Here is a 21,398-nt window from a genome sequence, read left to right on the forward strand (position 1 = left end):
AAGCTTAAGATAAGAGGCAATTACTTCTTATTGCTAAATAGTAACCTGGACAAAGCATTCATATCGAGGAAAAAGTCCTCTTTAGCGATTTCTTAAGTGTACAGCTGTTTTACCACCTTTACAACCATTGAGATTTTAAAAAGATGATTCCCCGGTCATTAACTTCGTGAACCCAGAATCCAGGGCAATTGGAACCTAACTTTGCTCTCTTAGCTCACACCTCAGAAGTGATCTTTATGTGATACCAGAGAAGGCAGACCGCTTGAATGGAGGCAGTTTCTATTTTTATTTTCCAAGGAAAAATTCTACAATCACTAAGTTTTGCAAACATGCCTACATCGACCAGGGAAATAAATGACGGATTCTATTAAAAAAGAAAAAATATATATACAACACAGTTCTTAACTTCCAATTCACTCATTCCTTTCAACAAATGACTCGCAATGAGTATAAATTTGAGAGAACGTTAAAACACGTTTACTCTAGGAACAAGTGACCTGAAGAGATGCCCACATTGAAGATACTGACAAGATGTTGAAGTGGAACTTTGTCCTGTTCTCGGCTTCTCTTTTCTCCTAAAGCCGATGGTAAAAGACAGTAAGTGCCAGGTACCTGCGTGTTTCAAAAGCAAGGTGCTAGACTAAGTGTGTGCAAAGGGGGAGACTCAATAGATCTTTCCACCCTAAGGATATAAAGGGGATGAAAGTGAAAACTGAGAGACTTTGGAGAGCTCCCCATGTCCTGGGCATCTCCACCTTCCGCTCCTGTTGTGATGGAAAAGGAGAGACACTGCATCCTTTACACCAAGCGAGCAAGGAGCCTTCGAGAGAGCCATCCGGAGTGCTTGGCACCTGTCTCCTGAAGCTGGGTATTAGAAAGTGTGAAAGGCACAGAGTGACAAAAAAAAAGAGATGTGTTTCTCATACGGGCTCCTACAAGACTATGGAATCTTGCCCAAGACACTGTCTGAAAAGGTGGTGATTCCACGGCGAATGGACAGAGGTCACGGATGCACAGTGTCTGGGTGGGAAAAGAGGCATGTCCGGGCACTGAAAGCCGTCGGTGGGCCAAGTCCACTCATCAGAGGAAGAATACAATAGGCCACCAGACCCAGCTCTGCTGTGCAGTCCGGAATTACACGTGCCCTGGAGGAAGGAAGACCTTCTCCACCATCCCTACCCCCTCGCCCACGCTTCTTCCTCTCAGCACAGGTCCAGTCCAACCCTGAGGACCCCAGAGGCTGAGGGGAAGGAGAGGAAGGAGGAGGAAGAAAAGAATCTTATGGGGGAGACAGACGAGAAGCGCAGATCATATGCCTGGCCCTCCACCCTCACATGAGAGGCATTTCTAGCCCAAGGGCGAGGGGAGATTACAGATAAGAAGGAGCTAAGTGTGCCACTGCACTATGACTGAGTGGGATGCTTCCTGGGACAAAATAAGCATGGAGGCTAATGATGAGCTTTTATTCACAGTGTTCATAACAGTCAGTAAACAGAATGCCAACACAAGCTTCCTCAAAATGTATTTCATTAAATTCAACGTGGTGGCTTAGACTGGTTCCCGGCAGAGAAAAAGGACCATCGTGGAAAAACTGGTAAAGTCAGTATAAAGTCTGTAATTTAGATTAGAAGATTCTATTTCTTGCTTTTGATAAATATGTCATAGTTAAATAAAATGTCAATGTTAGGGAGAGCTGGCCGGGTGAATCTTACATGGAGACTTTCTCTAGTTTTTCTTTTCAACTTTTCTGTATATCTAAAATTTTTATCAACATATACATTTCAGAAATGATTAGTTTATATAAAAATGCCATATAAACTAGGAGTAACAAGGAATTAAAAAATGAACAAGCCATGGGGCGCCCGGGTGGCTCAGTCAGTTGAGCGTCTGCCTTTAGCTCAGGTCATGATCCCAGGGTCCGCAGGATCTCCTGAGTCAGGCTCCCTGCTCAGTAGGGGGGTCTGCTTCTCCCTCCCTGCTCCTGCTCTCTATCTCAAATAAATAGATTTTTAAATATTTTCAAAAAAAATGAACAAGCCATAATAAGCCAAGCTACTTTATTCCTTGAATTCTCATATAGAATGTTCTCTGTTACACAAACATGTGAGAATAAAGTTTGGGGTTCCAGTTCAAGATGGTGACATAGGAGGATCCTAAACGCACCTCCCCCCATGGATACACCATATCTATAGCTACGTATGGAACAATCTCCTTTGAAAAAAACCCTAAAAATTGGCGGGCTGACCCCTACTTGTCAGCAAATGAGACAGAAAGCATATGGTAGCAGGCAGGAAAGGCTGAGCAGTCTCACCATAAACCCCACTTGAGGTATGATAACCCCACAACTGGAAGAAAACTCAAAACCCAGAGTTTCTCCATGAGAAGCAAAGGGATTTGTACCCTACATTGCGCACCCCAACTATTAATACCAGTACCTGAGAAATAAGCCCTCCAAACATTTGGCTTTTAAGACCAATGGGGCTCCCGCCCACAAGACCCACGGGGCTGTGGTGAAACTGAGGAAAGAAACTCTCATAAAGTGCCCTTGAGTGCAGACTCACCCACCCCAGGGCCCAGCGCAGAAGGAGCCCCTTGTAAAGTACCCACATTTCATGTGAAAGAGACTCATTTCCTAATTCCGAAGCATGGGTCTGAGGGGCAAGGGCCCGCCAGGATCTCCCCAGGGAGGGAGGCTGCCATCTTCCCGTTTCTCCTCTGCCTCACCAACACTAGCTGGCCTCATCTCTCTTCTCCAGTTTGTGGGCTTCTCTCATCTATGCTCTCCCAGGGCTTGACTAAAGCTGGTGGGCGCCATCTTTCAAATTCTTCTTCTTCTTCTTTTTTTTTTAATTTTTCTGGTGTGTACCCTGTTTACACTCCCCCTCTGCCTCACTCCAGCCACTGAGCGCTATCTTTGTGCTCTCCCTCTGCTGTGCGTGGGAGCGCCAGTATCTCCGCAGGGGAGCTTCTACACACATCTGGTGGACTTGCGATCCTGGGTCCCATGAGCCTCTAACCACCACAGAGGAGTTCCTAACGGACCACCCCTCCCAGGGCACTGCACAGAGAGCCGCGAGAAACACATCCTGGTGTTTCTGAGAAGCGGTCTATGTGTGTAAGTGCTCTGGCCTGGGGGCAAGCGTCTGGGGTGAGCCACTTACAGGGCCCTATGGAGCCGTGCTCAGGGAAGGAAGGCCGGTGAACACAGTCTTTGGGCTCTCCTCCTCCCTCGCTCCAGCAAATTGGTATCTTACAGAAAGGGGCTTATACTCTTCTCTGGTGCCCTGATTTTTGTGGCTGACAGGGAACCTCTACGTTGCCTGGCTCTGGTGGCCAGGGAGGCTTAACCTCAGAGGCCCACCGGATTATAACCAATGCGGGAAGAGTTCTTAAAAGCTACCACCCCCAGGGCACAGCAAAGCTGCAACAGACCCAGGAGCTCAATCTTTCTGTGAAAGGGGTCTATTAGCCTATCAACAGAACTGTAGCCTGAGGGGCGGGCTTCTCCTTAATAAACAAAAGGCTGACTCTAAATCCCTCCTGAGACCTTGGAGGGCATACATTTTCTTCACACTCTCCTTCTGCCACATTCCAGAGAGCCAGCATCTCTCAGAGGGGAGATCTTCTATGTGCCTCATTTCTATGTCAGGTACCCTGGTTTATGTGAATGCTGCCAGGGGATACCCCTGGATCACTTGGCTTTGGGGAGCAGGGTGGCTTGGGTTTCTGGGTCCCACTGGACGGTAAGGAGCAGAGAAAGAGCTCTTGGCAGGCTACCACCCCCAGGGCACGGGTCACAGGGAGCAGACAGAAACACATCCCTCCCCTTTCCATGAAAGAGGACACCTTGCTAGTCCTGGGGCTTTTGCCTTGGGGGCAGTCCTCAGGTTTGAGCACACATCTAGGAGCCAAGAAGCTGGTCTCAGGGAACACAAGCCAAGGAATGCCTTCATTGTGCCCTCCGGCCCCTGCCTTACTACAGTTCACTGGTAGTTCTCAGAAAGGAGCATGCACACTCATCTGGAGCCCTGATTTTTACAACTGCTGCCCAGGGGGACACCTCCAGATTGTCTTGCTCTAGGGCCAGCAGGGTTTATGCTTGCCATCCCACAGGACTGTACACATTTGCATTAAAAAAAAAAAAAAAAAGCTGCTGCCTGAGGATCTAGTTTCCGATCAGCCCGAATCTAGGTGCTAAGCTCTTCCCCTTTGGGACACTGACTGGCCCGGCACACCTTCAACTACTGTCAGTTATTAAAAATAAAATACACTGCTTGGACAATCATGACAGTTTGAGGCGCAACCAAGAGCTAGGGCAGGGCTGAACAGTAAAGTTCATCTCCTACAGGAGGCCCCTCCTTCAAGACTAGGAGGGTGGCTGTTTCATCTAATGCACAGAAACTAACAGAGTCAAAAAGAAGAAGAAATATGTTACAAATGAAAGAACAAGATAAAACCTCAGAAAAAAAATATTAACAAAACAATATGGAGTTCAAAGGCATGGTCATAAGGATGCTGCCCAAACTCAGGGGAAAAGATGGGTAAGTGAGAAATTCAACAAAGAAAGAAAATATAAGAAAATTCCAAACAGAAGTCACAGAGCTGAAGAATACAATAACTGAACTGAAAAATACACAAGAGGGGTTCAGCAGCAAACAAGATAGAGCCGAGGAGAGCATCAGTGAACTAAAAGGGCAGGGGCGCCTGGGTGGCTCAGTCAGTTAAGCGTCTGCCTTCGGCTCAGGTCATGATCCCAGGGTCCTGGGATCGAGCCCCGCATCGGGCTCCCTGCTCCGCGGGAAGCCTGCTTCTCCCTCTCCCACTCCCCCTGCTCGTGTTCCCTCTCTCGCTGTGTCTCTGTCAAATAAATAAATAAATAATCTTTAAAAAAATAATAAATACAAAACACAGATTTAAAAAAAAAGAAAGACAGGGCAGTGGAACTCACCCAGTCAGAGCAGCAAAAATGAAAAAGAATGAAAAAAAGTGAAGCTAGCTTAAGGGACTTATGGGACAGTATCAAGCCAACTAACATTCACATCAGAGGGGTCCCATCAGGAGAAGAGAAAGGAAGAGAAAACTTATTTGAAGAGATAATGGCTGAAAACTTCCTTAGCCTGGGGAAAGTAACCAAATAAGAAGCACCAAAAGAGACCAAGGCACATTATAATTAAAATATCAAAAGTTAAAGACAAGGAGAGACTCTTAAAAGTAGCAAGAGAAAAACAACTTGTTACATCCAAGGGAAACCCCCATAAAACTAGTGGCAAATTTTTTCAGCAGAAACTTTTCCTCTAAAATCAGAAATAAGTCAAGGATGCCGACTCCTTGCAAAAGTGAATTTTGCAAAGGCAAAAACAAACAAGTGGGACTCCATTTTTATTCAATGTAGTACTGGAAGTCTTAGCCAGAGCTATTAGGCAAGAGAAATAAAAGATATCCAAATTGGGAAGAAAGAAGTAAAACTATTACTATTTGCATGAGGACAGGATACTGTATATAGAAAACCCTAAAATACACTCCACCAAAAAATGGTGAGAACTAATAAGTCAATTCAGGAAAGCTGAAGGATACAAAATTAACATACAGAAATCTGTTGTATTCCTATAAACTAATAATAAACTATCAGAAAGAGAAATTAGGGCAGCAATTCCACATACAATTGCATCAAAAGATTAAAATACCTAGGAACAAATTTGACCGAGGAGGTAAAAGTCTTGTACAGTGATAACTGTAAGGCACTGATGAAAGAATTTGAAGAAGAGACAAACAAATGCAAAGATATCCCATGCTCATTGATTGAAAGACTATATATTGTTAAAATGTCCATACTATCCAAAGTGATTCAATGCAATGCCTCTCAAAATTCCAGTGGCATTTTTCATGAAATAGAACAAAGAATGCTAAATTTTGCAAGGAACCACAAAAGACCCTGAGTAGCCAAAGCAATCTTGTGAAATCAGGAGGTATCATGTTCCCTGATTTCAAACTATATACTACGAAGCTATAGTATTGAAAGTAGGATTGTACTGGCATAAAAACAGACCCGCAGATCAACAGAACAGAAGAGAGTCAGGAAATAAACCCACACATATGTAGTCAATTAACTGATGACAAGAAACCAAGAATATACAAGGGGAAAGGACAGTCTCTTCCATAAATTGTGTTGGGAAAACAACATATACCACATACACAAGAATGAAACTGGACCACTCCCTTACACCATACACAAAAATTAACTCAACATGTATTAAAGACTTGAACGTAAGATCTGAAAACCAGAAGCTCTTTAGAGAAAAAACAGTGGTAAGATCCTTGATATAAGTCTTGGCAATAATTTTTTGGATTTGACACCAAAAATAAAGGCCACAAAAGCAAAAACAAAGAAGTGGGACTATATCAAACTAAAAGGCTTCTGCACAGCAAAGGAAACCATCAACAAAATGAAAAGGCCACCTACTGAATGAGACAAAATACATGTAAATCATATATCTGATAAGGGGTTAATATCTAAAATATATAAAACTCACACAACTCAACACCAAAAAATAATCTGATTACAAATGAGCAGAGGACCTGAATAGACATTTTTCAAAAAAGACATACAGATGGCCAACAGACACCTGAAAAGGTGTTCAACGTCACTCATCATCAGGGAAATGCAAATCAAAATCATAATGGATATCATCTCACACATTTTAGGATGGCTATTTTAAAAAAATATATATATATAAGAAAAAACAAGCATTGGCAAGGGTGTGGAGAAAAGAGAACCCTTGTGCACTGTTGGTGGGAATGTAAATTAGTTCAGCCACTGCAGAAAACAGTATGGAGTTTCCTCAAAAAATTAAAATAGAACTACCAAACGGTCCGGCAATTCCACTTACAGGTATTTACCTGAAGAAAATGAAAACACTAACTCAAAAAGATCTATGCAATCCTATGTTCACTGCGGCATTACCTATAATAGCTAAGATACGGTAATAACTTAAGTGTCTATTGATAGATGACTGGATAAAGAAAATGTGCTCTCTCTCTCTCTCTCTCACACACACACACACACACACACACACACACACACAATGGAGTATTATTCAGCCATAAAAAAAGAAACTTGCCACTTGTAACATGGATGGACCTTGAGGGCATTATGCTAAGTGAAATAAGTCAGACAGAGACAGACAATTACTATATGATCTCACTTAAATGTAGAATCTAAAAACAAACAGATGAATAAGCTCATAAACACAGAGAATAGACTGGCAGTTGCCAGAGGTGGTGGTGGTGGGGGGGCATGAAATGGGCGAAGGGGTCAGAAGGTACAAACTTTCAGTTATAAAATAAATAAGTCCTGGGAAGGTAATGTATAACATGGTGACAACAGTTAATAACACCGTATTGCATATTTGAAACTTGCTGTGAGAGTAAATCCTAAATTTTCTCCTAAGAAACTGTACCTATACACAGTGACAGATGGTAACTAAGTTGACATAGTACAGTGATCATTTTGCAATATATACAGATATCAAATTATTGTTGTATGTCTAAAACTAATATAATGTTTTGTCGAGATATCTCAATAAAAAATTGTTTTGCACATAGTGAGAGGTTAATGGATTCTTCTAGCTCTGTATAAATTTAGGAATCTCACCTATTTTAGGAACCAGGAAATGCTCACTCTCCACTGAAAAGGCATTTAAGTTCCATATGTTATATAGAAACCATTTTATCAGCTTTCTAGAGAATTCACACGCTTGCTATGTCATCAGATAATTTTATTATTTAATCAAGAGAATTCATATATCGATATCTTGCGAGACATGCGTGAGAATATGAAGGCAGCAGTGGAAGCCAGTGAAGACAAGGAAACAGGAATGTGAACGGACTGAAACAGATTTAAACTTCCAGTTTTATTTGATTTAAAGAAAAATTCTCAGAATGATCAAGTGTGGCTTTTCCATTTTGAAATGCTGAGATAAGGCATTATCTTCTTCCCCACCCAGGGAGCGAATACAGAAAGTGAGATCCTTCGACTAGAGAGGAGAGAAAGGGCAGGAGGAAGTGAGGGTCATGTCCCTCTCACCCCCAACCTCTGCAGCACCTCCCCTGCATCAGCCTCACATGGCCATGCGTGGTCATGCGCTCAGTCAGTCATTCCTTAAACACCTGCAGCGATGCAGGCCCCGGGGGACCATCTGTTATTTTTACTTCTTCCCCCCACAAGATTCCGTTCAGTCTAATGAAACAAACTAGATGCAGCCCTCCTGTTTGCTCCTTGTCAGGTGGCACTTCAAACACAGTGACTGATGGATTCAGAATAATACTGGCCATGGAGACAGAAAACAGAAAGATGGCCCACAGTCCCCTAGGAAATCGCAAAGTTTCACGTGTTGAAAATAAAACAAAATTTTATAAACTCTTTTAAAAATCTGCAGGTTAAGTCTAGAAGTTTAGCCTAAGGAAAATATAAAACAAATTGATGTTTAAAAAAAAAAAAAGATACTTTCTTCATGGTTATTGGAATTCTACCTGGAATATACATTACTATATGATTTTATATGTATGTGTGTGTATGTGCCTTCACACACGTATGTGTTCTAACATGAAGTTTTACTATTCTCTTTTACATGAAGTTTCTATGAAACTCCTTCCTTAGTTTTACTGGAACACAATAAAGAGTAATTTAGTGCTCTGTCCTTTCTCTTTCCCGTCTTCTTTCTTTTTCCTCCCTCTTTTCTTTACTACTTACTGAGTGCTTAATATATATATACGAGGCCCTAGAGATACAATAGTCAACAATATCCTGATCTGCCAAACAGTAAAGCAAATTCAGTCCATACCAATTCCCATCTCAACCTGATATTTAATTGTCATCACTGGCTAAGAATCTATATGAAAGGTTAATAGCAAATGTGAAACATGGCAGGAAAGTAGTCACATTGTATTTTTCCATGGAATTCAAAGCTAACCACTTGACTATTTTTTTTCTTCAAACAGCAGAAATATTTAAATGTTTACCTGAATATACTCTGTGAGAGTGTTAAAGACTTGCTTTGCTACTTGAATTGCTTTAGAGAAATTCCGTTGTCCTTGTTCATCAATAACATCTTTCCCGGAGTAATACCAATAGAAATCACTAATGGATTCCTGGAAAAGACGGATGATACAGTTAAGACAGACTCTAAAGCTACCACTAACCTGTCCTCCTCAGACAGAAATAACAGCTGGGGAGAAGCAGCAGAAAACTGAGTTTTTTTTTTTTTTTTTTTAAGATTTTTTATTTATTTATTAGAGAGAGAGAATGAGAGAGAGCACGAGAGGGAAGAGGGTCAGAGGGAGAAGCAGACTCCCCGCCGAGCGGGGAGCCCGATGCGGGACTCGATCCCGGGACTCCAGGATCATGACCTGAGCCGAAGGCGGTCGCTCAACCAACTGAGCCACCCAGGCGCCCCAAAACTGAGCTTTTTTAAAAATGACTTTCTGTCTCTGATGACCTTAAACTTCACAGACGTAAGGATTCACAAGATTAATGCATAGTTATCCATTGAGCAAAGTTAAATGTTTACTACGTAAGCACAAAAATTAGACAAATCATGGATGTTTTCTGGGTTACAGACATCAGGCCTTTTTCTCCAACAAAGCCCGTAACGTTTCCTCATGAGAACTCCGAAACGTTCCTTGTTTCTATAAATGTCCCTCAAGGGTGACTGGGTGGCTCAGTCGTTAAGCGTCTGCCTTCGGCTCGGGTCAGGATCCCAGGGTCCTGGGATCGAGTCCCGCATCGGGCTCCCTGCTCCGCGGGAAGCCTGCTTCTCCCTCTCCCACTCCCCCTGCTCGTGTTCCTGCTCTCGCTGTCTCTCTCTGTCAAATAAATAAAATAAAATCTTTAAAAAATATATATATAAATGTCCCTCAAGAAACTGATTAGACTACTTAAAAACACTGACAACAACCATAAACAAACATCTAAACAGGATCAACCTTTTTAAACAGGATGTTTTCAACAATAACTTACACTGGAAGGAACTTTAGTTGGCTAAAGGAATAAAACCATGTAGTCCAGCGCACATGCTACATTTGGGTTTTGAGATATGATTTTAAAAACGACAAATGTGTTTTTGGCAATATTTTTTGTAATTTGCTTCAAAAATGGAAGCATTAGGTAAAAAAAATATCGTGCTTTTACATATTCAAAAGATTAAGGGAGAAACTGAAAGTTTGAAGGTGCAGGTTTTAAACTACTGTATCTGGCTGCTCTTATAAAAAAGATGAGGGAAATAAAATTTGTACAGGGCTCCCATTACTTAGGAGCCTACGCCTTCAGATTCAGTTTTATTATTAACATGTGAAAGATTACTACAAAATCAAGGAGATTCTTAAGTGATGGGGTGTTAAGCTGAATTTTAAAATTAATTCAAGTATCGGGACAGCTGAAAAGAACTACCTGTTAAATTTAAGTATATTGTAGGTATTTTGAAAGCCTTTCTTTCTCCCTTTTGAAAATGTTTCAAATACTCTTCCCCCATTTATCTATCAACTGTAACAGAAGGAGCAGAGCATGTAAATACTTTGCAAAAACAAAATGAATTTAAAATGCAATCAGGCTAAAAACTATGGGGGAAAAAATTCCCGCTTACAGAAATAATGAGCAAAGGAGGAGCCAGGATGGAGGCAAAGACAAAAGGAGCAGTTTCACCCTAAGACTTGGTGAAAGGCTATGATCAAAGACAAAGTATCTCAAAAAATTCTGTCTAGTCATCCATCAAAGCACATTACAACACGTCAGTTTAATAACTCTGTCCCCTTATTTCAACTAACCAATCCCTTCCATTTCTTCCTAACAGAAGGCAACATACCTGGACTCTCAGGAGGTAGTCTACGGTAGAGATGATTATGTTGACAGTTGTATTATTGCCAGTCTGAGTTCTCAGATAATTTTGAAAATCTACATAAGATCAAAAGACATTACAAAAGCTTCCTCAACGGTTTCAAATGAGATATTTGAAGAACTCCAAAAGCAAATGAGGTTTCCAGCAAAATCCTTGGGGCTAAGAGTGGTGCTTTATCCAAGAGGATTGTTTTAAGTGGGCATCCCAACCACATCGAGGTGCTTCACAGAATATCAATATTCAATTTTTGGTCTATGAGGTAGCTAACACCTGTTTCCCGATTCCTAGCTCTAGAGCTCTGGGCATGTGAATCGCTGGAAGGGGCTCCATCCCTTAGGGTATAGTAATTAAATTATGTATTCAAGAATCATTTGTTCCTGAGTACTGTGCTCAGTGCTGGGGAAACAAAGATAAAATTAAGATACGATTCCTGCCTGCACAGGTGCACAAGCCCGGGAGAGAGCTATTTATATTAACCACAAAGGAAAATACATTGTGCCAAGTAATACAATGAAGTAGATTCCCCAGTTGAAGAGAAGTGGTATAAAAGAAATAAAGCTATTTCTCTGTAGGTATCTGTCTCATGTATACCTTTTTTCCACCTGTCTTCTCTAACAGAAGAACAACTGATGGGAATTAAGGGAAGTGGCTAGCTAGCAAAGGACTTTGAAAGTAGGAATGTAATACATAAAATGTCACACTGCATATACCAAACATATCGAAGAAGGCCAAGATTGTTTGTTGACTCAGGGATGAAGTGTAATTAGAACTAGCAGGCCCCTGTCATTACTGGTTTCAAAATTCTGATTCCTTGGTACCATCACATAGTCTGAGGTCTCACGCACCTGAGTTGTGTCCCTCACAAAGCAGTTGTAGGAAGCGGAAGAGGTCGCAAGTGAACTCGTCATCCTGGAGAACCTTTTCTCCTGTAGAAAGTCCAGAGAAATCAGACATGATCAACGACCCTGGCCTGGTCCTCCCTTTCTATCCCACCTCCATAAAACTTGCATGTTGATCTAGCATTGTTCTGAACCAAAAACAGTCACAAATCATAGCCACTTTTCTATCTGAAGCTCATACAATCATGCGCTTGGCAGATAGATGCACTTTTTTCTTTGTCAGAAAAGAACATTCGAATCTTAAAACTCAAGTTTCTCTCTGTTAAAAGTAGCAGCATGGGTTTGGCAACATTTTAGAAACAACCTGAAGATTTAAACTTTTCTTTTTCTTTTCTTTCCTTTTCTTTTTTTGGGTAATGTATGTCTAGGAATGATCTCTCCATCTCTTGAAAACACCCAAGTTAAGTCTGCTTTGTTCCCGGAGTATGACCAAATGATTCAAAATGCAAAGGCATTCAGTGCATATAGAAAAGAGGGCCAAGAGTTTCTTTTATTTAAAGAATAATTAAAACAATCTTGTAGAAATTGTAAATGACTAGAAAATGTTCCTTAATTCATTTCAATTCACAGTCTCATTAACTTGCCTATGGATTTAAAAAAAGTAAAGGCTTCAGAAATCTGATATAGCGACTTCATTGGTTGGAGCATTACTTCCAGAGGAGAGAGGACTGGTGAACAGACCTAATTATAAATATTAAACCAAAAGAAAGACTTTGGTGGCTCATGCTCTGTGAGTAAATCTAAGCAGGAAAGATGAAAAGAAGGCTATCTTAGAGCTACAGAAGCCACTCAGCACCATTTAAAAAAAACTGTATTTGTGGGGCAAGCATGACACCTCAGAAAAGGGTTCAGATATTTTACCTACATTTCAATCAAAATGTATCTTGATCACAAGTCACTCTGAAAGCAAAAACACAAAGAAAGAAACAAACAGAAAAACAGCACCACACAAATGAAAGTTGATTTTAAAAGCATAGAGTGTCAGTGGAAAAATTTTCAACGTTATGAGTGTACGTTCTGGCATCTAAATTTGTTGTTTAGAAATCAAAATGACACAAAAATGTTGTTCAGCAAGTGGATGAATGTACTTATGTCTTTAAAAAAAAATGATAATAACTTTCCAGACTAGAGGAAATACTTTGGGCCAAGAAAGAAAACTATGCAATGACCATGTGTTTACTTTAAATAAATTATGAATGATTATAAGGACAGAGAGCTGATGGACTTACCAGTCTGCAGTCTGTGACTTTCAAAGTGAGAGGCTTCATATAATGGGAGGGTTAGGAAGCAAAACCATTTTGAAAACTAATATAAACATTAAAAAAAGTACATAAAATCACTGTACTGGTTTCCCTGCAAGATATGATATTTGGTGATCAAACTAAAATCACCATGCACACAGATCAGTCATGTGGCCAGTTCAAGTTTAAGTGCACATTGCTGTGAATCTCAGTCCATGGCTGATAAGCCCATTCCTCAGTGTCTACATTCATGGCGGGGTATAGAAAAGAAAGGGAGAACAGTCTAGGCTAATAAACTAAACTCTTCACTGATGATACTTACTATCTTTCCACGAACTATTTGAATCAGAAGAGTCTTTAACGTGATCTTTAAATCAAAATATTATGAGCTAGTTACACAGACTTATTGACTCTCTCCTTGTGAGCCCATCTAAAATGTTTTTTTTTTTCCCCTAGAAAATTGCATCAATAGGCCATGTACTTTCAATGTTCATATACTCAATGTGGAATAAGTAACCTTTGATAGAAAGTATTCAGAAAGGTTAACAATGAAAAAAAATATCATAGAGTCTACCTGTGTTCCTAAAAATGCTCTGCACAACGCACACTGATTTATAACATAAGGCTGTATTTATTGTCCGCATGCACAGTATTTTCATGACTATATGCCAAAACACATACAAGTAACTTTACTCACATAAGAACACGCAACACACAGCAGAACAACAGGGAGAGGAGAGTGGGGGAGGGGGGCGGCCAACCCTTTATTTACCATCAGGTGATAAGAGGTATAAACTGGGGTGCTATTGCTTAACGGACACATTACTATCTGATTAAAATGCTGCCATTCCCCATGCTGCATGTAAGTGGTACAGTAACAGAGATGGATGATGGCTTTATGTCTGCAGAAGGTACAGGATCAACAGTCTATTTTGTGATGTATGCAAAAGAAATTGCATTGTAAGATGGAAACCAAGATTAATAACATAACGAAATGGAGTAAAATGTACTTGAAAGTGCTCTGATGTTCTTAAAATATTATTTGTAATAGCTGTGTGATGGCCAAATGTGAATATGATAGAGGGCATTCCTTTGGTTTCATTTTTAATTATAAGGGGCTTATGATTGCTAATACTGTGATAAAGGGAGAGTTATTTCAATACTGTTGCTGATGATGAGATGGCCTTTTTGTGCCTCGGTGTTCTCATCTGTAAAATGAGAACATGTGCACTGTCTACCTCACTAGTTCTTCATAATTTGTGAGACCATTTTTAGAAATTGTGGAAAGGTTACAATTATTAGTAGAAGTGGCAGTAACACCAAATAAAGATGGGAACAACATGCCTAGGTGATGAATACGGTTATTTGAACATATTTATTAAATGTGTTTATTATTTCTAAAAAGCCAATTTTAATGGAGCGAAATACTCTCAAAAACATAAATTTTCACTTGGAAATAATATTAGTAGGCTTTCTTTTTTGTTCAAGCTATCAGTAAAATTAATTCCTATTTTAAAAACCTAATCCCTTTTTAGTTTTTACTTGAGAGAGTGAGCGGGAGAGAAAGCAAGTAAGGGGAGGGCCACAGGGAGAGAATCTTCGAGCAGAATCCCCACTGAGCGTGGAGCCCAGTGTGGGGCTCGATCTCACGATCCATGAGATCATGACCTGAGATGAAACCAAGAGCTAGATGCTCAAGTGACCGAGCCACCCAAGCACCCCTTAAAAATCTATCATTTTAAAGGTCACTGTTCTACTCACTATTGGTTTATCTAATTAATAGAAAAGTACACAAGGGTTTGCTTAAGTGTTTATTTTATTGGTTACCTAAAACATCAATGGTCATAGTTCAACACTGTGGCCTCGAGGGGCTTGGTTTAATTGTTATTAATTGCTAAAAGTTATCAATCATTGCTAAAAAAATGAATGCGATGAGTGAAAAGACTACCTAGTAGATATATAAAAACAACTGAATTAGGATAAATAAACCGGAAGACTAAGATCCTCTTTGTTGTAAGGTCTTTTCATGGCAACATCTCCAGCAATGGAAAGCTAAAAGGGTGAGAAGCATGGAATGGAAGACTGGTTGCATCAAAGAACTCCCTACAAAAGCTTGTTAAGTGGAACTCAACAGTGTTTTCCGCACCAGCCCCCACCCCGCCACTGCCATGGAAGAAATAATTCTGATCATTGATCTTCAGAGGACTCAAATACCTATTTTATGCAATGGCAAAACTGAAAGATTAAGATAAAAATATTTTTAAATAGTGAAAAGTCAGGTATTTGATTCCATGTGGGTGATTTTAATGTTACCGCTTAAATGGTTTAACTGGCTGCTTAAATTATACTACCACTCAACCAACAAAGGATACAATTTTTTAAATGGATTCACGATTAACGTTTAGTGACTACAGTGCGCTAGGCATTGTGCTAGATATATTTTCTCATCATGTCATTTCAGATTTGCAATAATCCTATGAATCGGGTGACATGAATCCCATCTTGTGGTTCAGTAAACAACTGAGAAATTAAGTAACTTGACTAAGGTCCTATAGCTATTAACTAGTAAAGGGTTTGAGTCCAGTAAATTTCAATAAACATTAAGTGTCACCTGTACGCTAGGCACCTTGTGAGGTCCTGAGCATATAAAGACTAACAAACACAAACCTGAGCCTGAAGTTTATAGTCTAATGGAAAAGATAGGCAATGAACAGGTCATTTCAATATCATAAGGTCTTTCTGAGTCCAGTATTCTATAGTTTCTAAACTTCCTAAAGCTCACATCAGTAATCGATAAGCTCTTTGGCTAACAATCATTGACTACATGTACCATATGTTAGTTAAATTGTGAACTCCTACTTGTTTTTAATCAATTTTACAACCTAAGGAAACCCATCTTCCAGATATGTGGTCTTGGGAAAGTCAATTCACCTTTCTGAGCCTCTGTTTCATCATTTTGATGTGCGAATTAACAATCTCCAGAACTCCTTACTTTACAGGGTTGTTGGGAGAATAAAATTGGTTTGAGCAAGTATAATTGCTTTGAAATATGCAAAGCACAATAGGAATAAAAGTGACATTTCAACAACATGAAGTCATAGGTTCAGAAGACCTAGGTTTCTAAAATATAGACTTTCAGTGGGTTGTGGATGTAATAAATAATCTACATATTCCATGAACTCAACTTGACACCAGTGAATAAAATGTATTCCTCTTTCAGATCCCAAGACAGCAAAAATGACCACTATGTGAAATAAATTAGGTATGTCCCTTGGATAACAGAATTGAAGTACATGTTAGCTATGGAAGAAGACATCCCTTTGCTTTCAAATGTGATTTGCAGATTATTTCTCTTATAACCTCTTCTTAATGCCTTTCAGCTTGCATTACTCTAACTGGAATCCTTACTGTTCATTCATCCATTCCATCCACCAACATCCTAACTGATCTCCCTACCCTCAGACTGTGATATCCATCTTATGCACTCTTGCCTACAACACTCGTAGGCAATTTAATTATAACACTCTCCCAATAAACAGATTCTTTTAACAGGAATTACGAAAAATATACTCTCAAAAATTCCCTCAATCTATCACTAAACATAATAACCTCAAAGCTCCACAACTTCCATGAAGGAAATCATGCTGCTCACTATCTTTGGAAGACTGAGGGTCTGTTTAGCATGCTAGCATTACTGAGGAATGAGTAATCTGTGCACTTTAATGTTGCTGGTTTGAACAATGGATGCTAGGAACTTACTGTGAGGTGGACACTACTGATGTGTTACTTACCTAATGGCTCTTCGTGGCCTCAGAAAGGAAGCATGGAATTCCTTGGCATGGCACAAAAGGCTTTCACAGGGTCCCACAAACTATCTTTCCCTTCTAGTCTATTTCTCTCCAACCATATTAGGTCAGTGATGTTCTTTGTCGTGCTTTGTACCTTCAGCATTGCATATGCAGTTCCCTTCCATTGAAATGTCTTCCTTTGCCTTCCTTCTTTACCAGGTAAACACCTACTTCAGGCCATCTGTTACTTCTTCTGTGATCCTTACCCCATGAGCCTGGCAGCCAAGTACTTCAACTCAGTTTACTCATACACACACAGATCATGGGTTTCGAAGTTATTTGTTTACAAGTCTGTCTATACGACACTGAGCCCATAAAGAACTCTAATGCCTAGGACAGCGTCTAGCACACAATAGCCACTCAAATTTCGGTCAGCGCTTTACTGTTTAAAAATTGTGCAGGGATGTTAGAAAAATCTATTTAGTGTCATGAATTAACACCACAGGCTTTCCTTGAAAAGAAACTTGACCCAAAAGAAGGGCAGAGCAGTGTAGTCAGAACTCAGGGGGTAAGCAGAACTACACTTGTGTTGGACTTTGCAAACCTGGGGTGGGAGATAGCCAATAAATAATTAAAGTACTAAGTAACTTCACTACTAACAAAAAATTAGGACATCCAATATTGAGAGACTGTGTTAATAATTGTTTTGATTAATTAACAATTCTTTTGCTGCAACTGCATACAAACTTGATGAGGTCACTATAAACACACCGAGTAAGAACCTCAATTCAGCGCATTATCAGATACAGATGGAAACTTAGAAAGGTTAATTGGTAGTTAATGTTTTAATATAGAATTTTTAAAAATCAAACAATTTCTGAGGGATGAGATCAGCTTCAAGATTTCATCTTGCTGATAAAGTCTAGGACCACTGCAAAAGGATCAAAAAATAAAATATCTTCCACTACATTCCAAGAAGTTTGATAGAAGAAAAATTGCACTTTCAAGCTCATAATGACTTCTTAATGAGGTTTAATGGTTCCGAGACAAAAAAAAAAAAAAAATCCAAGGAGGGAATGAAATTTTAAATACTCATATAGGTTTTTGGTTTTGAACTTCATTATATGTTAAAGGAAAACACATATGACTAAAAAATATACAGAGAGGACAACACCGAGCACATCACAAATCTACTAAACACACCTGCCAAGGAAAACTGGTTTTTGTTTTGTTTTGTTTTTAAACAAGTGGGTGGTCCTGGCTTTTGTAGAAATGGGGGAAATTTAGGAAGAAGGGATAGTAATACTGGCAAACTTACATGATGGTAACAGCAGTGGAAAAAGGAGTGTTAAATGATTAGTCTGAAATCCTTACGTACAAACCTTAAAAAGGCATGTATTTCCCAATGATATCTCAAAACAAGATTAGGAGTATCACGTGTAATCATACAAAGTTCCAAAGTGATTTTACAACTTCAACATTAAGTGCAAAAGTTAGCAATAGATTAGTGTCTTTGAAGGGAGGAATGAGCAATAAGTAAAGAAGCAAAAAATACTACCTAACCCAATACGGTGAGTATAAAATAAGCCCCGGGAAGATATTAAAAGATGGAGGAAGGGACGGGCTTATGCAATTGTTAACAGTGGGGGGGGGCAGAAGGCCTGCATTTCAGTCTTGACCCTGCCATTACACTGTGTGATAGTGGATAAGCCGTGTAACCTTTCCACCCCTCAGTCTCTTTACCTATAAAATGGGGACAATATCTTACTGGTGGTTGTAGGTATCAAAAAGGTATATTTAAATTAAACACTTGGCATGGCTATATAATTTACAGTCATTCTTATCATCATCAGGAAGAGATTTAGCCTAATAGAGACAGCTGCTTAGGATGGAGAAAAGTTAGATCATCAGATTATTTGCTCAGGGCTGAGTTTATACTGTTTGGGCCTCAGGCTCTGAAGCTACAACAGCACTAACAGATTGAGATTTTTCAACCTTCTCTATGTATTCTGGGAGGGATGATCGATTTTCCTTCTTCTATGAGGGTACAAACTTTTCTTAACTTCTGGAGACCCTTAAACAAAAGAATGGGCATGTCACAGAAATTTTAAAAATATGCCAAAAAACACAGTTGCTCTAGGTATTCTTAATTTGGGAAGTATATTATTCGTAGAGCGACTGAATTACCATCGTGTGTGCTAACTGGCCTCTTGATAAAGGCAAGACTGAATATTCAGAGAGCACAATTTGTTATTACATTAGTTTGCAACTGTTTCTACCCGACTTCGAATTCAGTCTCAAGAATGAAAACCAGTTTTTATGTTAAGAAGGTTTTTAATGTGTGATGTTTTCAAAGGACTAGAGTAAAACTCTGTAGATCTCTCAACATTTGGAAGGAAACTGTCAGAGCTCCCTGGCCGCAAGGAAACTCAGCCAGTCCCCGTCTCCCCAACCCCCAACCGGATCACCACTGATTTTCCCGTGCACCCATTGGTGCAGCCATAAAGCCACAGTATGTCCAAGACAGAAATGCCACAGGGAGACTACTGCACACATCTATGATTCATTCATTTACACAACAGTTGCAAACACTGGGTCCACCAGAATTTTTTCAAAACGAAAGAAACGGAACAAAACAAATCCAAAAACGTGAACTGAAATGCTTCTCGCCCCTCCATGGCTAATATGTTAATAACTGCACATCCTCATGGAAAGAAATAAAAAGGAAAGCTTGGTATATGAATTTCAAAATAAAAGGATGCATAACGATGGAAATGAAATGACCTATTCTTTAAACAGTCTATAAAAGGAAGAAATGCACACACAAAAAAACTGTTACTGTCAAGACTACACAAAGCTAAGGACAAATGAAGGAGCAAATAAAGAAAAGGCAGATCATTTGTAATAATTACCACGCTCATGTGTGATGACTGAGGAAGGGAGGAAAGTACATTTACAGTCGACAGAAAAAGAAATGGGGAAAAAAAGAAGTTGAGATGTTGTTTTTGCCTTGCTGTTTGTAAGGAAGTAAAATAGAAAAAGTGTTAATCAGTTTGGGCAATTATCTGTGTGTGTTGAAAAAGAATAAACAAATCAAATCAATCTCACAGTGAGAGATGGGACTAATTCTCGCATAGAATGGTCATTCTCATCAAGCGATTTCTGAGCTGGGACTCACGAATATTACTCCAATCCGTATCTGGCTGACAAAGGACAGTAGACCCAGTAAAGTAAGCCTGCTGGGGGCCACTGGTCCTGTGTGAGCCGATATGAACACTGATGAAGAATGATTAATGGGCCTGTGTTCATGCCTCTGGAACATTAAGTAATAACTGTAGGGAAAAATGAAATTGATTTCTAATTCCAAGACAGGGAAGTCAGACTTTGGACAGAGAATTCATTCATTTTCAGGCACTTTACAGCTAAAGGAATATGCCCAGGGCTTCCTGGAGACCCCAGAGGCAGGCAGGTAATAGGCCCTGCGATTTGTAAGGACTCTGAATTCTCTAGATGGGGCCCTCAGGCTGGGTGTTAGAATGGTTGACACAACCCTTAATAATGAAGAGCTTTAGCTGGATATTCATTTCGGGGAAAATTTAAGTTTAGATTGCTGCTGGCAATTTTTCTTCAAGTTAGCTAACACAATTAGGTAACTGTAGGACTGACAGTTGATGATTGAACCTATACATTCAAATGTCAAGTAGAAAACAAAAGCACACAGGAGCTGTATAGTAGTAGAAGCATTAGAATATACATAAGTGATAATTTTTAGAAAGCGGTAAGAAATATGCGGCTAATTCTTTTCACCTATTGTGAGAACAAAAATATATGGAAATAATTAGAGAGATTAGTTATTTCTAAAATATTTCAGAAAGGTAAGCAGACTACAAATGGCAGATGGGATAAAATTTATTTTTTTGCAACAAGATTAGTTTTATCAAAGATCTGATGCTCCAAAACTAATATATTGATAAGATGACCACTCCAAACAAGACCAAGCAAACAAAAACAGATAAACACACAGGGCCTCACTGAAGCTAAATTAATTGAAAAAAGTCAATGCAAAAGAATAAAAGCAAATCAAGACAAAAAAATATTGAAGATTTTTTTCTTAATAAATACTGAAATGAAAGTGCAGCAAGTTATTTCTGCTTTAAATGTCCTGTGTGCTAAATTTTCTAGTTTATACGCACATCTATTTACAGAGAAAAACAAACTCTAAGATTATGTGAGTCATTCTATTTGTGCACATGTATATTAAGTGATCAGGATTATTTAAACATTAAAAATGACTCCTTAATTATTTTCATCAAATTTGGACTTGCAAAGACATATGGATGTATGAGATATCTGTTCTAAAAGGGAGGAGACAGTCGAAATAATGGTTAAAGGAAGGATCGCAAAGCATCACTATTCTAAGGAGACAGAAGAATCTGAGAGTTGGGCAGTTTGCCAAAGTAGCCACAAGAAGTCAAACATTCTCTAATTTGGTTCATCCATGTGCTTTATAATTTTACAGATAATTCATTATCTAATAAGGGATCTTGATCTACCACCCAACCAGGGGAAAGGTGACTTACA

The 21,398-nt window shown here is 39.4% G+C and overlaps 1 protein-coding gene across 1 annotated transcript in view; it reads right to left on the reverse strand.

Moving 5' to 3' along the window:
* The window catches only part of RYR2 (ryanodine receptor 2), a 732,757-nt gene that overhangs the window by 43,956 nt on the left and 667,403 nt on the right, over positions 1-21,398 (reverse strand). The window contains 3 exon segments of the mRNA XM_027588196.2: positions 9,019-9,147; positions 10,857-10,945; positions 11,735-11,815. Coding sequence (XP_027443997.2) covers positions 9,019-9,147; positions 10,857-10,945; positions 11,735-11,815 — 299 coding nt within the window.

The sequence above is a fragment of the Zalophus californianus genome, chromosome 15 (assembly GCF_009762305.2).
Source record: "Zalophus californianus isolate mZalCal1 chromosome 15, mZalCal1.pri.v2, whole genome shotgun sequence".
Lineage (NCBI taxonomy): Eukaryota > Metazoa > Chordata > Mammalia > Carnivora > Otariidae > Zalophus > Zalophus californianus.